This window comes from Salmo salar, chromosome 09, assembly GCF_965601325.2.
Source record: "Salmo salar chromosome 09, fSalSal1, whole genome shotgun sequence".
Lineage (NCBI taxonomy): Eukaryota > Metazoa > Chordata > Actinopteri > Salmoniformes > Salmonidae > Salmo > Salmo salar.
Genome location: NC_138299.1, coordinates 70886466 through 70899466, shown reverse-complemented (window position 1 = coordinate 70899466; position 13001 = coordinate 70886466). Strand labels below are relative to the sequence as shown.

General features: G+C 42.6%; 2 protein-coding genes across 4 annotated transcripts; one reads left to right on the top strand and one right to left on the bottom strand.

The window, feature by feature from the left end:
• Positions 1–72: 72 nt before the first annotated feature.
• LOC106611634 (nuclear cap-binding protein subunit 1-like) lies at positions 73–7398 on the bottom strand. 2 transcript variants are annotated; one of them, XM_014212041.3, is made up of 22 exons: positions 7204–7398; positions 6404–6492; positions 6155–6255; positions 5872–6028; positions 5635–5742; positions 5413–5534; positions 5160–5229; positions 4862–5077; positions 4639–4736; positions 4470–4533; positions 4264–4374; positions 3857–3984; positions 3671–3745; positions 3441–3544; positions 2913–3035; positions 2683–2785; positions 2373–2466; positions 2115–2218; positions 1802–1919; positions 1202–1345; positions 876–989; positions 73–763 (listed from the first exon to the last, which is right to left on the bottom strand). In XM_014212041.3, exons 1-22 carry the CDS (start codon positions 7235–7237, stop codon positions 650–652), a joined length of 2391 nt encoding a protein of 796 aa, XP_014067516.1. In that variant the 5' UTR covers positions 7238–7398; the 3' UTR covers positions 73–649. The 2 variants fall into 2 exon arrangements, with proteins under 2 accessions (XP_014067516.1, XP_014067517.1); XM_014212042.3 differs by having other exon boundaries at positions 1202–1342.
• On the top strand, positions 7345–12967 carry LOC106611636 (thiosulfate sulfurtransferase/rhodanese-like domain-containing protein 2). Of its 2 annotated transcripts, none has more exons than XM_014212045.3 (9): positions 7345–7488; positions 8470–8741; positions 8817–8925; positions 9008–9130; positions 11515–11620; positions 11740–11855; positions 11973–12131; positions 12252–12390; positions 12575–12967. In XM_014212045.3, exons 1-9 carry the CDS (start codon positions 7345–7347, stop codon positions 12799–12801), a joined length of 1395 nt encoding a protein of 464 aa, XP_014067520.1. In that variant the 3' UTR covers positions 12802–12967. The 2 variants fall into 2 exon arrangements, with proteins under 2 accessions (XP_014067520.1, XP_014067522.1); XM_014212047.3 differs by having other exon boundaries at positions 7452–7862.
• Positions 12968–13001: the final 34 nt, after the last annotated feature.

Here is a 13001-nt window from a genome sequence, read left to right as displayed (position 1 = left end):
CCAAGATACAGGCAGCTGATAAAATGAGCCATTTATCTAAAAGTTCTAAGTTAAAAAAGAGAGAGACAGGGGTTTAAAAAAAAAAGGAAGCCATTTCAGTGCATTTATTTCATCACTGTTCCAAAGTGTTACAGTGACCAACAGAACTGCACTCCCCTCAGTAGAGACACCATACAGACAATACAGGCAGATAAGACTACAGGAGTTTGAATCATTTCCCCAATTTCAATTCACATAAAATACATATAAAAAAAGTAGAACACTCTGGATTCAGGCTCGCCTGAGCAAAAGTGAAAGCCATCGTCTGCCTTTTGCCTAGTTGCAACCTCAGGTTTTTAAAAGAGCCACCTTAACAGGGCTACGAGTAGCGTGGTAAAAATGAACAGCAAAATGAAGGGGGGGAAAAAAAACAACACACAAAGAAATGGCATAAGACCCGAGAGACAGATTCTAACATCTGTCAAATGTACTACTTCCCCAAATAAACAAATCCTCCTTCAAATATGGTCTCTTATAGTTAATACCGTCAATGGCACTCTCACATACAAAGTAAAAATAAAAAAAAGTCATGGGGACATCTTGATGCAAGTGTGTGTGTGTGTATATAGAGTATGGCATATGTAAAGTAATGGTGTGTGTGTGCAGGGTCTCAGAGCTGCAGGGCACAGAACTGCTGGTAAACAGCTAGGATGTGGTGGTCAAGCTCGGCGGTGAACAGCAGGTTCTCCAGGGTCCCCATGTACTGCTGGATGGTCACATGATGCTACAAAGAAAACAAAAGAACCACATGAACATCAGTTGAACTTGAATTACATGGAATTGAACGGACAGGGCCCGTCAGACTGACAAACGGGGCGAGAAAGGGTAGCTAATACCATGAGGAAGATCTGCTGCAGCCTCTCGATGCAGTTCTTGTACCAGGGCGTGCTGAAGTCCACACTGCCTGTCTCACAGCGCACCAGGTGCTCCGTCAGCATCATGATGAAGCGCTGCGGAGACAGAAGAGAGGGACAAGATTAGAAGGGGGAAAAAAGGATGAAATCAGGCTGGGTACTATGGACTCATACAAAACACGTTGGAGTGACATCCTGTCTACTGTCCTCTTTCCTCAGCATCACTGAACAGTTGAAAACAAAAACAGGAAACCATGTTGCCGACATAGTACATTTAACTTCACAAAGATTTATTGCCCACGCACTACCTGGAAGATGACCAGGAAGAGGTTCTTCTGCTCACTCTGGGCCGACTCCACCTTCTCCTGCAGACGCTCGATCTGCTCCTCCAGCTGACCGTCCTCATCCTCACTGTTCTTCTCCATGTCCTCCTCATCGCCACTGTCCTTCTGCTGAGAGAGGGAGGGGAGAGAGACAAACACACGAGAGAGATTGAGGGAGAGAAAGAGTCAATCTTATTTGCGTATTTGGCTCCTCTCGTCCCTTTAAAAATGGCAGCAGCACTGACATCTACTGGTAATGTCTATTACCAGCAAACACAGACTAAACTAATTAAAATGTTTTAATATGATTGAAAGGGACAGTGTGTCCATTCAAGGCCAAATTCAATTTGTTGGGTTGATAATTCACGTGTGATGCATGTTTAGAAAGCAAAACTAGTGCACAATCTAAAAGGACACTATATATAGACAAGGGAACATTCTACCTTGTGCAAACCTTGGAAGAGAAACTACTGGCACAATCAGTACAATATTCAGAGCAATGCTGTTGGTTGATTTGTGCATTTAAAGTCTATAAAGAGGCAGTGTTTACAGCAGCGGTTGCTAGGACACCCTCCTGCTGCCTACCTTCTTATGCTGTTGCCTCTCCAGCTTATCCTTGGCCTCCTCCAGCTCTTTCTGAATCTTCTGGACGTGTTTGTTCATCTTACGGATGGTGGAGTGCAGAATCTCCCACACGTAAAACCTGCCCGCCACAAGGCCAAGCATGGAGTATCCATGAGTTCATTCATTTCAAAACAGTGGATTTTTTATACTGTAGTACATATTAGGATAATTGATAACTATTGATCGCGATACTTGCATGATCTGATTTACAGCAAAGGAAGACACAGCAAACGTGCATGTGCGGGCGCACACACAGAGAGAGTTTAACACCCACCTGGTAAATTCATGAGCCATGTTTGGGGAGAAGAGCCAGTTGGCTACGGCTGCACAGTCCACAATCTGTGTACGGATCAACTTGTCCACCAGCACAGAGATCATCTGCACAGACAGAGAAAGGTCAACCGCACAGTTACACCACAGACTCACCTTTCTCCATACACCCTATGGTCATATCACAATTCACAAAATCTATATTAACTCTGTGGAAATGAGGGTTCTAGTGTAGGTGACGGAGGTGGGTGGTCGGTCTCACTTGTGGGTGGTTCCTCCAGACCTCGTAGACCACCCGGAGGATGTGCAGCTTGCCCTCGTCACAGTCCGTCAGGACCTTGAGAATCTCATGGAACCTGGCAGATGGAAACAGGAGGCGTTGTACTTTAGGCGTTGTACACACAGACAACACACGCAAAAATCAACAGACGACGGATTCCCACCATTCATTCAACTGCCTGGTATCATAGCGATGCTACACTAAGGCTCAAGACTGAACAATGCCACCCTTTTCTGTGGCACAGAAAAGGGCACAGAAAGGGAGGGTGTGGGTCGGCATAACAGGCACTCACTTGGCCAGGGCACTGAAGGAGTGGCTGAAGGACTTGGCAGCCAGATGGAGAAGGGTCTGCAGGAACACTTCTATCTTTAGGGGGTTGAAGCCCTCGCCCTCATCTGGAAACAGACAAAGGAGGAGCGAGTGAGAAATGAGCAGAACATATCCCTATGGTGTACAGTACTGTAATGAGTGTATGTAGGATATAGGAACACTGAGAAGGTGAGTGCTTTGGGGCTAACTGACCGTCGTCATCTTCCTGGTTGGGGTTTGGCACGTCTTTGAGCACGGTGAGGATCTCCTCGTTGGAGGCCCGGTTCTTGATGGCGTTGCCCACGGTTATGGCCACGGCATAGCCTGGCAGCGCACCTGGATAAAGGCAGAGGTGTCGTGTTGTATTTCTGATAGCGCTTACGTCAAGAGTTCAACAGTAAGAAAAAGGAAAACTGCACACTGTATTTACTTAGATTACGCTGAGTGAACTACTTTCCTGTTACAGGCTAATTACATCTGTTCCATTACAGTTTCACTGGAATAACAACACTAATGTGAAGTGTTACCCCTGGGGTTTATTTGAGCTTTACCCTCAAAAGGCTGCCACTTGTGATCACACTCTTACAATCCAACAGAAAAAAATAAATAAATGGCAGACCAATTACGAGCACATTAGAGTCATCTTAGTCCCCAGGCTATGATGCGCCAACAGAGAGAAGTTTACAGAAATACATTCAGGAATACATAAAAGAATGGCCCCTGGTGAGGCAGTGTACTTACTGTTGGCCTCATCTTGGTATTTGTAAAAGAAGATGGGGTCGGCTGGGATGAGGGCTGAGAAAGTGGGCGGGACAATGTCCACTATTCGCTGATGATAGGAGAGCCTGGAGGTCAAGGACAAAAGTCGATTGGTCAATTTACAGGGACAGACTCTATAACACATCCCTCCCCATGTATGATTTAAAACAAGCTGGGTGCAACACAGTATTAGTGAATCTGAATGGAAATACCTCATGCATTTCTCCAGAACCTCCTTGACAAACTTGGGCTTGGGCTTGTCTGCATCCAGCGCTAAACAGTCCGTCCTTTGGAGAATAACATTTATTTGTTCTAAATAGTAAATCAGTATTTCATATAATAAGTAGGGGTTCCAACAAAATAAAATGAAAAGTTGTGTGAAAGACAGCTGATCTTACCAGTCGTCCCAGCTCCATCGGAACTGAAAGTTGCTCAAATGGTGGGAGAACCAGTTGAGGAGTCGGTCTATGCAAGTAGTGTTCATAGTGTCCAGTCTCATGTACATCATCTCTGTGGCTTGGGCCAACTGGGAGGAGGCTGTTAAGGGGTTAACGCTCACTGTTGATGTAAAACAAGTATCCAAGCCTGACAAAAAATGACTTGTGGTCGATCTGTTGATTAAAAAAAAAGTAGGATCTTTCCCATGCCATTTTGTGTACCTTGGTTTCCCACTATTCTCAGATGTTGCATAGGAGAAAAATGTATTTCTAAAGTATTCAAACAAGCATTTCTGTGATGGACCACCCATTCAGTGTGACCTTCACTAGACTGTGATGGGTAGTCCCAGTAGTGGGGAGAAGGATACAACTTGAGGCAGGGAGCCTGGCTGCAGCTTGCAGAGCTCGATGAGCAGTGTGGTGTACATGACGTCGATGTGGGGGGGACAGGGCAGCTGGAAGAGCTCTCCAAAGATCACCTGGCAGAAGAGAGGGAAAGAGGAAGCGAAGCGTCGACTTCGGTCATGTCCTCATATTGATATGAAACCTTGATATGAAGCAGTAATGGGCTTACCTCCACAATGTGATAGTTGAGTGGGATCTTATTTTTTCCTGGATAGCTGAGCAACTGCGCAGCACTGAAAACAAATAATAAGTTGTTCGCTCAATTACGAGTCAGAAATGACTCAGTCGCACAACAAGAGGACACATAAACAAGTAAATTAGAAAGTTCAGCAGCTCACCAGGTCTTCCTCTCTTTCCAGTGGGATTTGATGATGTTGTGAAGGTTATCCTCAATCACAAACCTCTCCACAGAGTGGCTGCCTGGCATGACGGGACCCTGTGGTCAGGGAGAGAGAGAGAGAAAGACTAGTCAGAGCATTCCAAAAAGGCCACCCCATTCCCAAACGTTCCTCTTTCTATGTACTCTCTGACTGGTCTGAGCGAGGGAGTACTACACAGTACCTCGGGGGCATCGGTGTAGTCGAACATGCGGAAGATGACGCGGGGCATGGGGTACTGGCAGTCGGGCATGTGGGCAGGCGGGGTGAAGGGTGGCAGGTTGTGCTGCAGGGCCTCACACAGCACGCTGTCAAAGGCGATGTACGGCCGCAGGATGTGGCGCTCCTGCCAGCGGTCCTTCTTCAGCTTCTGGATCTGAGCCCACAGGCAGTCCAGGTACTGAGGGCGAGCGAGGAAGAGGTGATGGTTATGATGGTTATGACAGAGGATTAACATATATGAACACATATCTCTTACTTACCTCCTCTTGTGGGTGTGGCTTCTCTGCTGTCCAAACCTGAAGCATGGGGACATGAGTCTTTAGTCGCCTCCTAAAAAAAACATAGATTGGTGTCACCATGACCGTCTCACCACTATTGACTGCAGTTGACAAAGGAGTCTCCCTCAAAATACTCATGAATTTCAGTTGCATTACATCATGCACAGTTCCTCAACTAGGAAAGAGCCAGAAAGACATGTTAATACCAAACTAAGAGGGGGGAAAAAAAGCATACTTGAGGTAACTGTCAATCTGGTTAAGGAGCCTGTCCATCTCCACATCCTTCTTCTCATAGAGTTCCTTCCCAACCCAGGGGAGACTGGAGAGTACAACATAGACAAACCAGTCCGAGCGCACCTGGGAAGAGGGAAAACAGTCAAAATGGACCAATACTAAAACTAAACTGTATATACTTGCATACAATTCAAGGGTTTAAAATGCATCAATAAGATGTTACCTGCGGCACATCTTCCTCCTGAGTGACACTAACAAAGTTCTCAAACATGGCCACCATGGAGGGAGCAGCGATCACGTGGCAGTTCACCAGGTCACAGAGGAAGCGCACCTGGAGAAAAGAGGGAAACCATTGTTTAGCATAACGTTAAACATGATTGTAATGCATCTATAATTACTTTGAAAGAACATTGCCTTGGTGAGCCTGTGGACTAATTATTTTATCGCACCAAACACTTACTAGGTAAAGCGCTTCGGTGTACAGGTTGGCCTTCAAGGTCTCTTTGAGTTGTCGGATCATGGCCTCCACAAACTCCCCGCCAAAGTTGTAGTTCCTGGCATTGAGAAGGCCCACTAATGTTGTGTACACGGTCAGCTTCTCGGGTAGAAGTCGAGCCCTGTCAAAACCAGACACACAATTACAGTACCAGTCAAAAGTTTGGACACACCTACTCATTCCATGGTTTTTCTTTATTTTTACTAAAAGTCCTTCAAATGTATAAGAATAACTTCCAATAGCTTACACAGCACACAAAATGCGGAGGATTTTGTTTTTGTAGTTGGGGAGGTCGGCTTCCAAGACACCTGCAAGACCTTCCAAATTGCTTTCCAGGGAAGAGGTACTCTGCAAATGAAGAAATTGTTGTAGGGCAACATATCTGGTGATTTCTGGGGTCAAATCAGGCAACAACAAAAAAGTATAGTGAGTGAGAAAATACACACATGGGTATCATGCAGAAAACATCCCCACACTTACTGCAAAGCCCTATTACCTTTTCTCCCACTCGACATATCAGTGATTCCAGGCGATCCTCAATCTCAATGGGCTCAGACGTTCTCCTTCTTTTGTGAGACTGGCCGCCTTGAAATCAGACACACATACAGGACGGATGATGGGGAGATGGAACATATACAAGCTGAGATAAAGCCTTCCTTCAATGTAGTATTTTGTGCTAGCTCAAATACGCTTAGCTCTAAAAACGTTATCCTTCAGTAGTGTAACAAGTTACTAGCTAGTTAATTTCACTAATCATTATTTTGAACATCCGCTGTCTGTGGGGTAGCATTGCCAGCTAGCGAGATTTACAACTTTTTGGCATCACTGGTTGCCGCCCCCAAGGTCTGAAATAATATTAACAGTTGTTAACAACAAGAGAATAACGTTAGCTATATATCACATTATATGTTGGTCAAATGTTTAACGTTATGGTAGGATAAAGAAGTGTTTTTGCTTTATGTGATGGGGAACGAAAGGTAGTTCGCTAGGCAATTTCTAGTCAACAGGCTAAAAGCAAGGGCTATGCTAATCCATCAGGCTAACTAGCTAGCCAATCACGGGGCGCTGGAAAACTGCCAATGACTTGCGAAATACTTGTTTTAAGGTGTCACATACAAGTATGAACCGATACAGTCATCGTTAGCTAATTGAAATGACTAGCTATAATGATTTAGTTAGCAATCAAGGTGGTTAGCTAGCATGCACACACTGACAAACAGAACGAGCAGCATCAACTCTCGCGGGCTTCAGCTAAACGTTATACCGTTAGCCACGAAGTAACGAGCGACAACTTACCATCATCTCCGTCACTGTGCCGTCTTCTCGACATTTTATTGTTGACACCGTTGGATTAATAATTGTGTGCTGCTTCTTTTGGAATATGGCAACAATATTTTTCGAAATAAGTAACCGAGTTATAAAGATTAGATTTTTTCAATGGTCGCGAAAATAATAGCGGTCAGATTCAAGTCAGGCACATCCGGAGTGGAGGTTAACCAGAAGTACTTGGTTGTGTACTTTATTTGTCTTCCGAATTTCTTGTGTTTGGTTCCGTATTTGTCATCACCGGTGTGTCTTAACGTAAGTTAGCTAGCTAGTACTGTTACTTTATAGCTACATTTTGTTGGTTTTGATGATAAACTCGGGTACAAAGGTTATTTGCTTGTTTTGCTTCGTTTAATGTTTTATTTGCTGACATAAGTAAAAGAAGGCATGGGGGCTAGCTTCAACTGCATGCTAGGTAACATCGTTATTATCATCTTAGCAAATAACGTTATCACTCTAGAAAAGGTCTAGCCACAGAAAGAAGAGGGGACATGATGACAACCGATGATATGGCTTGCAATGAGTTAATTAACATAGATGTTGACACCCTTGCCCCCTATGATTTTAAACAAGAAAAACTCAAACTTTCTGCAACTCTACGAAAGTACTACTCATTCTGTAAGAGGAGGGTGAGTGTTTATTTTTTTTTATTTAACCTTTATTTAACCAGGTAAGCTAATTGAGAACAAGTTCTCATTTACAACTGCGACCATGCCAAGATAAAGCAAAGCAGCGCGACACAAACAACAACACATGGACTAAACAAGCGTACAGTCAATAACACAATATACCAAAATTAAGTCTATATACAGTGTGTGCAAATTGCGTGAGGAGGTAAGGCAATAAATAGGCCATAGTAGCGTAGTAATTACAGTCTAGCAAATGAACACTGGAGTGATAGATGAGCAGATGATGATGTGCAAGTAGAAATACTGGTGTGCAAAAGAGCAGAAAAGTAAATAAAAACAATATGGGGATGAGGTAGGTAGATTAGGTGGGCTATTTACAGATGGGCTATGTACAGCTGCAGCGATCGGTTAGCTGCTCAGATAGCTGATGTTTAAAGTTAGTGAGGGAAATAAGTCTCCAGCTTCAGCTATGTTTTTTTTTTTTTTTTGCTATTCGTTCCAGTCATTGGCAGTAGAGCACTGGAGTGTAACAAACGGTCTATTTTATTGGCTTGCTAAAGTGCTGGTTATTGTATGTCATAATGGAAACGTATCTCTAATCTTGCAGACATTTGGAACATTTGTGGCATCCAAAAGAGCTTCAATAACAGTTTGGAATTGCTGTGGCCAGACCTTCAAGGAACTTTCTTCCATCCACAAACATGTGGCAAGGACTCATGACACTGACATTCACCAGCTTACCCAGTCCACATTTGAGGTTTTACTGAGCCAGATTGAGAAAGAAGCCACTTCGCAACAACAATCAACAGAGAAAGAGCCCGTGGACATTTCCTCCTGGATACCTGACACCAGTCACATCACTGGTGACCAGCTACACAAGTATGGGAGTTATTACATTAGACTGTATGGTACTCTATGAAATCAATAGCTTCTCATGCTCTGTTTCTTGTAAAGTGGCCCAGGCGAGGTTCTTCTGCTCTACTGCTACTGTCAGCTGGCAGATCCACAGCTCATCTGTGCTTGGCAAAAGGCCCTTTGTGAAAAACTCCAGTTAACTGGCAAGGTAACAGAATTACAGAATCTTGGCTTATAAACTGATGATGATGTATATATTTTTACATTCAGTTATCATACAATTTCTACAGGTGAGGGTGGCAACTGAGGGGATCAATGGAACAGTTGGAGGCACAAAAGTGGCGACTAGCTTGTACATCAAGGCAATGTGCTCCCATCCAATCTTCAATATAATGAAAAAAGAAGATTTTAAGGTAAAACAGAAAGGCTTCAGTTTGGGGCAATTCTATTGCCCAAATTTATGAGAAAATCAGGATGAAAGGGGCCATTTTTAGGCCCATTTTAGACCTTTACGTGCCTCCTTTGAGACCCTATGATCCGTGAGACGTACATGATACAGACATCTTGGTGTCATTTTACCAGTGTAGTGGAGGGTATACGCTGTATATCCACTTGTTTTTCAGTGGGCATTGTATATACTCGCGTCTTAATCCCTAAGATGCGTATCAAAGTAGTGTAGTGGAGGTATACACCGTATCAAGGCTGATGGAACCGATCAGAATGTTTAGCTTAATCTTGAACTAGTATTATTTCTTCACATTTTAGGCGCAGCAATGTGCATATGGTGGTAGGCCTAAGTGCGAATGTTCAAAAATGCAATTTGTGGGTAAACACCGTTATAAAATGCACACCGCACATGGACAGAGATGGACATTTACTTTAGAAATGTAGAAAAGATGCAACAACTATCATGGGTTGATAATGCCTTTAACTGCTAGACAATGAAAGAAACTTGAAAGAACCAATAGAACAGGAAAGGAAGTCATTATAAAATAATTACCTCTACGTTTCTATGGTGGGATTTTGTCTATAAGCTATATTGAACAAAAATATAAACGCAACAATTACAGTTCATATAAAGAAATCAGTTCATTTTAAATAAATAAATTAGGCCCTAATCTATGGATTTCACATGACTGGGCCACCCATGTAAACAAATTATACACAACATTTTAGAGAAATAAGCTTTTTGTGCGTATGGAACATTTCTGTGCTCTTTTATTTCAGCTCATGAAACATGGGACCAGCACTTTACATGTTGCGTTTTATATTTTTTCTAAGTATTCTTTGAAGCAAGGCAAGACATGCCTCAATATATGAAGTAAATGTCCAGTTTTAAACAATTAAAGAACAGGAACAATATAGCGACACCAACAATAGGCCTAACCATTGTCTTGTAGATGGAAAGCTTTCCAAGAATGTTCTCAATTAAATGTTAACTAGCTACAAAGTAGCCTATGCCTACCTGGCAGAATCAATCCAGTGGCTGTTTGTTTTGCAAACTGCAACTCGTGCTACAGAAACACATCTAACCAAACCACAGTGCTAGGTGCCTGTGCGCTTGAATTAAAGGGTAACTACATTCGAAAAAACAAAAGTCTTAGATTTTTCCCAAACCTCAAAAGTGGTCTCCTGATGTGGTTCTAAGTCCATAACAATGCTTTAACATCTTTTTTTGTTGTTGTTGAGAGTGAAAATCTGAAACCTATTAATTTATGACAGTTGATTGCCGAATTTATGTTTCAATAGTTGGTCTATTATTAGCCTACTGCACAGTACAGCTTGGGTTGGCCTGACTGTGAAAGACCCATATGGGATTTATCACGTTAGGTCGTTGTGCGTGTCTCTGTTTGTCAAAGAATTTTTCACACGAGGTGCCTTTCCTTTGCCGGGCAGGCCGTCTGGGAAATTTTTGGAAAAATGTGAGTATTCCCACTTCTCCAGGCACCACTACACCATTGCATTTGACTCCTTTTATCGTGTGATCTCAACTATGGAGTATATCATGATCCCGGAAAAAAAAATGTTCACATTCATTTATTCAACATTAAAAATATTAATATCTCAAAAGTACCCTTTTTGATTTTGCTTATTTAAAAAAAAAATGTTTTACATATTGTTTGGAACCATATACTCTTCAAACACGTCAAATTTCCAGAATGGGTTCTCTGGTTCTTTAATATTTGATCCATTTAATGCTTAGAAATTGACATGAATGAAGTCAAAAAGGGTACTTTTGAGAAATTATAATTTATATTGAATATTTTTATTAAATGTTGAATAAAAATGTGTATTTCTGAATCTAGACAGACTCCATTTGTTAGGAGTATAATGACACCAATATGTTGTCTGTATCATGTACATTTCACAGATCATAGGGTCTTACAGGAGGCAAGTCTTCCCTGTGGCTCAGTTGGTAGAGCATGGTGTTTGCAACACCAGGGTTGTGGGTTTGATTCCCACGGGGGGCCAGTACAAAAAAAAAAAAAATGTATGAAATGTATGCTTTCACTACTGTAAGTCGCTCTGGATAAGAGCGTCTGCTAAATGACTAAAATGTAAATGTAAATGCATGTATAGGTCTAAAAAGGGCCTTAAATGGCAATTTTCATCATGACTTTCTCAAACTGTTTGTGATTCAATTGTAAAAAGCATGTCAAACTTTCTTTATCCCAATGAAGTTATGTGAAAATTGTTTTAGCAATCTGAGAAACCTAAAATATTTTCGGGCTGTACTGGCGTGGAATCGACCAAGTGTTGTTTTCAGTGCTCAATATGTCTTTCTGTGTCTCCTTAGACCAGCAATGGGGGCGCAGAGTGTTTTTGTGACCTGAGGGTTGGAGTCTACAAGGAAATAGTGCCAATGGGAGTGGACCCTGATGCCCTCTCTTACAGTCTAGCAGGTAAACAAAATGTGTGTCTCGTGTACGTCTGCGTTGTATATGCTATTTAACATGATGGAACCAGTAAGTGGTTATGGTTGAATATGGCCCTGAGTTAAGCTTCTGTTTTTACCACTTAGGTACTCACTTGGAACCTGAAGAATTCCACAAAGAAGTGGAGGCACTTTTGTCAAAAGGTGACTCTTGCAATGATACAATACTGCTGGACTGCCGGAACTTCTACGAGAGTAGAATTGTAAGTATTGCTTTTGACTGCATATGTTTGTATCCCACTTTGTTCTTTATGACATTTTTTAATTTATCATATAGGGTAATAAAAATAATGGCAGGTTAAATATGTTTTTGTTTTCAGGGCCAGTTCAGCCAGTGTTTGGCCCCTAACATCCGAAAATTCAGTTACTTCCCCGATTACGTTGACCAGAACCTTGACCTCTTTCGAGACAAGAAGGTCCTTATGTACTGTACCGGCGGCATTCGTTGTGAACGCGGCTCAGCCTATCTCCGCTCAAAAGTAAGCCTACCTTTCAGGTTTTGCACAGTGACAGTATATCATTGGAACATTTCAAACACACTTCATCCAACCAAAAAGCGAAACCTAAACAAACAGTGTTTGTTTCTTTCCTACTTCCAGCATGTGTGTAAAGAAGTTTATCAGCTGAAAGGTGGCATTCATAAGTACCTGGAACAATTCCCTGAGGGCTTCTATCGCGGCAAACTGTTTGTGTTTGACGAGCGCTTTGCAATCTCCTCCAACAGTGACATCATCTCAGGTCTGTATTAACTGTGAATTGCCCTTTAAGACTTTGATCATCACAATGTTTTTTTGTTTTTTTATGTAAGCAGTAGCAAACCCAGCATTCCAACATATGGTTTTAAACGATGAATGCAGCCTTAAGATGCTTTTGGGAAACCAGGCCCTGTTCATCAACATTCCTCTCCCCTTCCTGTGTGCAGAGTGTAGGTACTGCAATTCTCCGTGGGACCAGTACCAGCTATGCTCCACCCACTTCTGCTGCCAGCTGGTCCTTTCCTGCTCTGCCTGCAGACAGGGGGGCCACACTGCCTGCTGCCCCATCTGCCAGACCAAGGGCAAGGGAGAAGAGTCCTCCGCCACACCTCCACAGAGAGAGGAGTGCGAGTGCACAGCCATGCGGCCCAGGATCCCCCAGGATGCATTGTGATGTGACATAACCAGTTAAAAAAAGTTCAACAGCGCTAAGCAGAGACCTTACAAGGAGCTTAACCCATGCATGTATTTTAAATGGTCAATCCTTATTCAATAGACTCAAATGTGATTGTGGTGACAATCGGCTTGTGCCTATTTTAAATAAAGAAATCCTCAACAGATCTGTTATTTTATTCGTTTGCCTTTAATTACTCA

What these genes read in the sequence shown, in the direction of transcription:
- LOC106611636 (XM_014212045.3), top strand. Translation starts at nt 7,345, where the DNA reads ATGGTCGCGAAAATAATAGCGGTCAGATTCAAGTCAGGCACATCCGGA. An exon ending in TGAAAAAAGAAGATTTTAAG is followed by an intron (nt 9,131 to 11,514) that starts GTAAAACAGAAA and finishes GTGTCTCCTTAG; the next exon opens with ACCAGCAATGGGGGCGCAGA. An exon ending in ACTTCTACGAGAGTAGAATT is followed by an intron (nt 11,856 to 11,972) that starts GTAAGTATTGCT and finishes TTTTGTTTTCAG; the next exon opens with GGCCAGTTCAGCCAGTGTTT.
- LOC106611634 (XM_014212041.3), bottom strand. Translation starts at nt 7,237, where the DNA reads ATGTCGAGAAGACGGCACAGTGACGGAGATGATG. An exon ending in TGGAAAGAGAGGAAGACCTG is followed by an intron (nt 4,534 to 4,638) that starts GTGAGCTGCTGA and finishes ATTTGTTTTCAG; the next exon opens with TGCTGCGCAGTTGCTCAGCT. An exon ending in CAGGCTCCCTGCCTCAAGTT is followed by an intron (nt 3,985 to 4,263) that starts GTATCCTTCTCC and finishes GCCTCCTCCCAG; the next exon opens with TTGGCCCAAGCCACAGAGAT.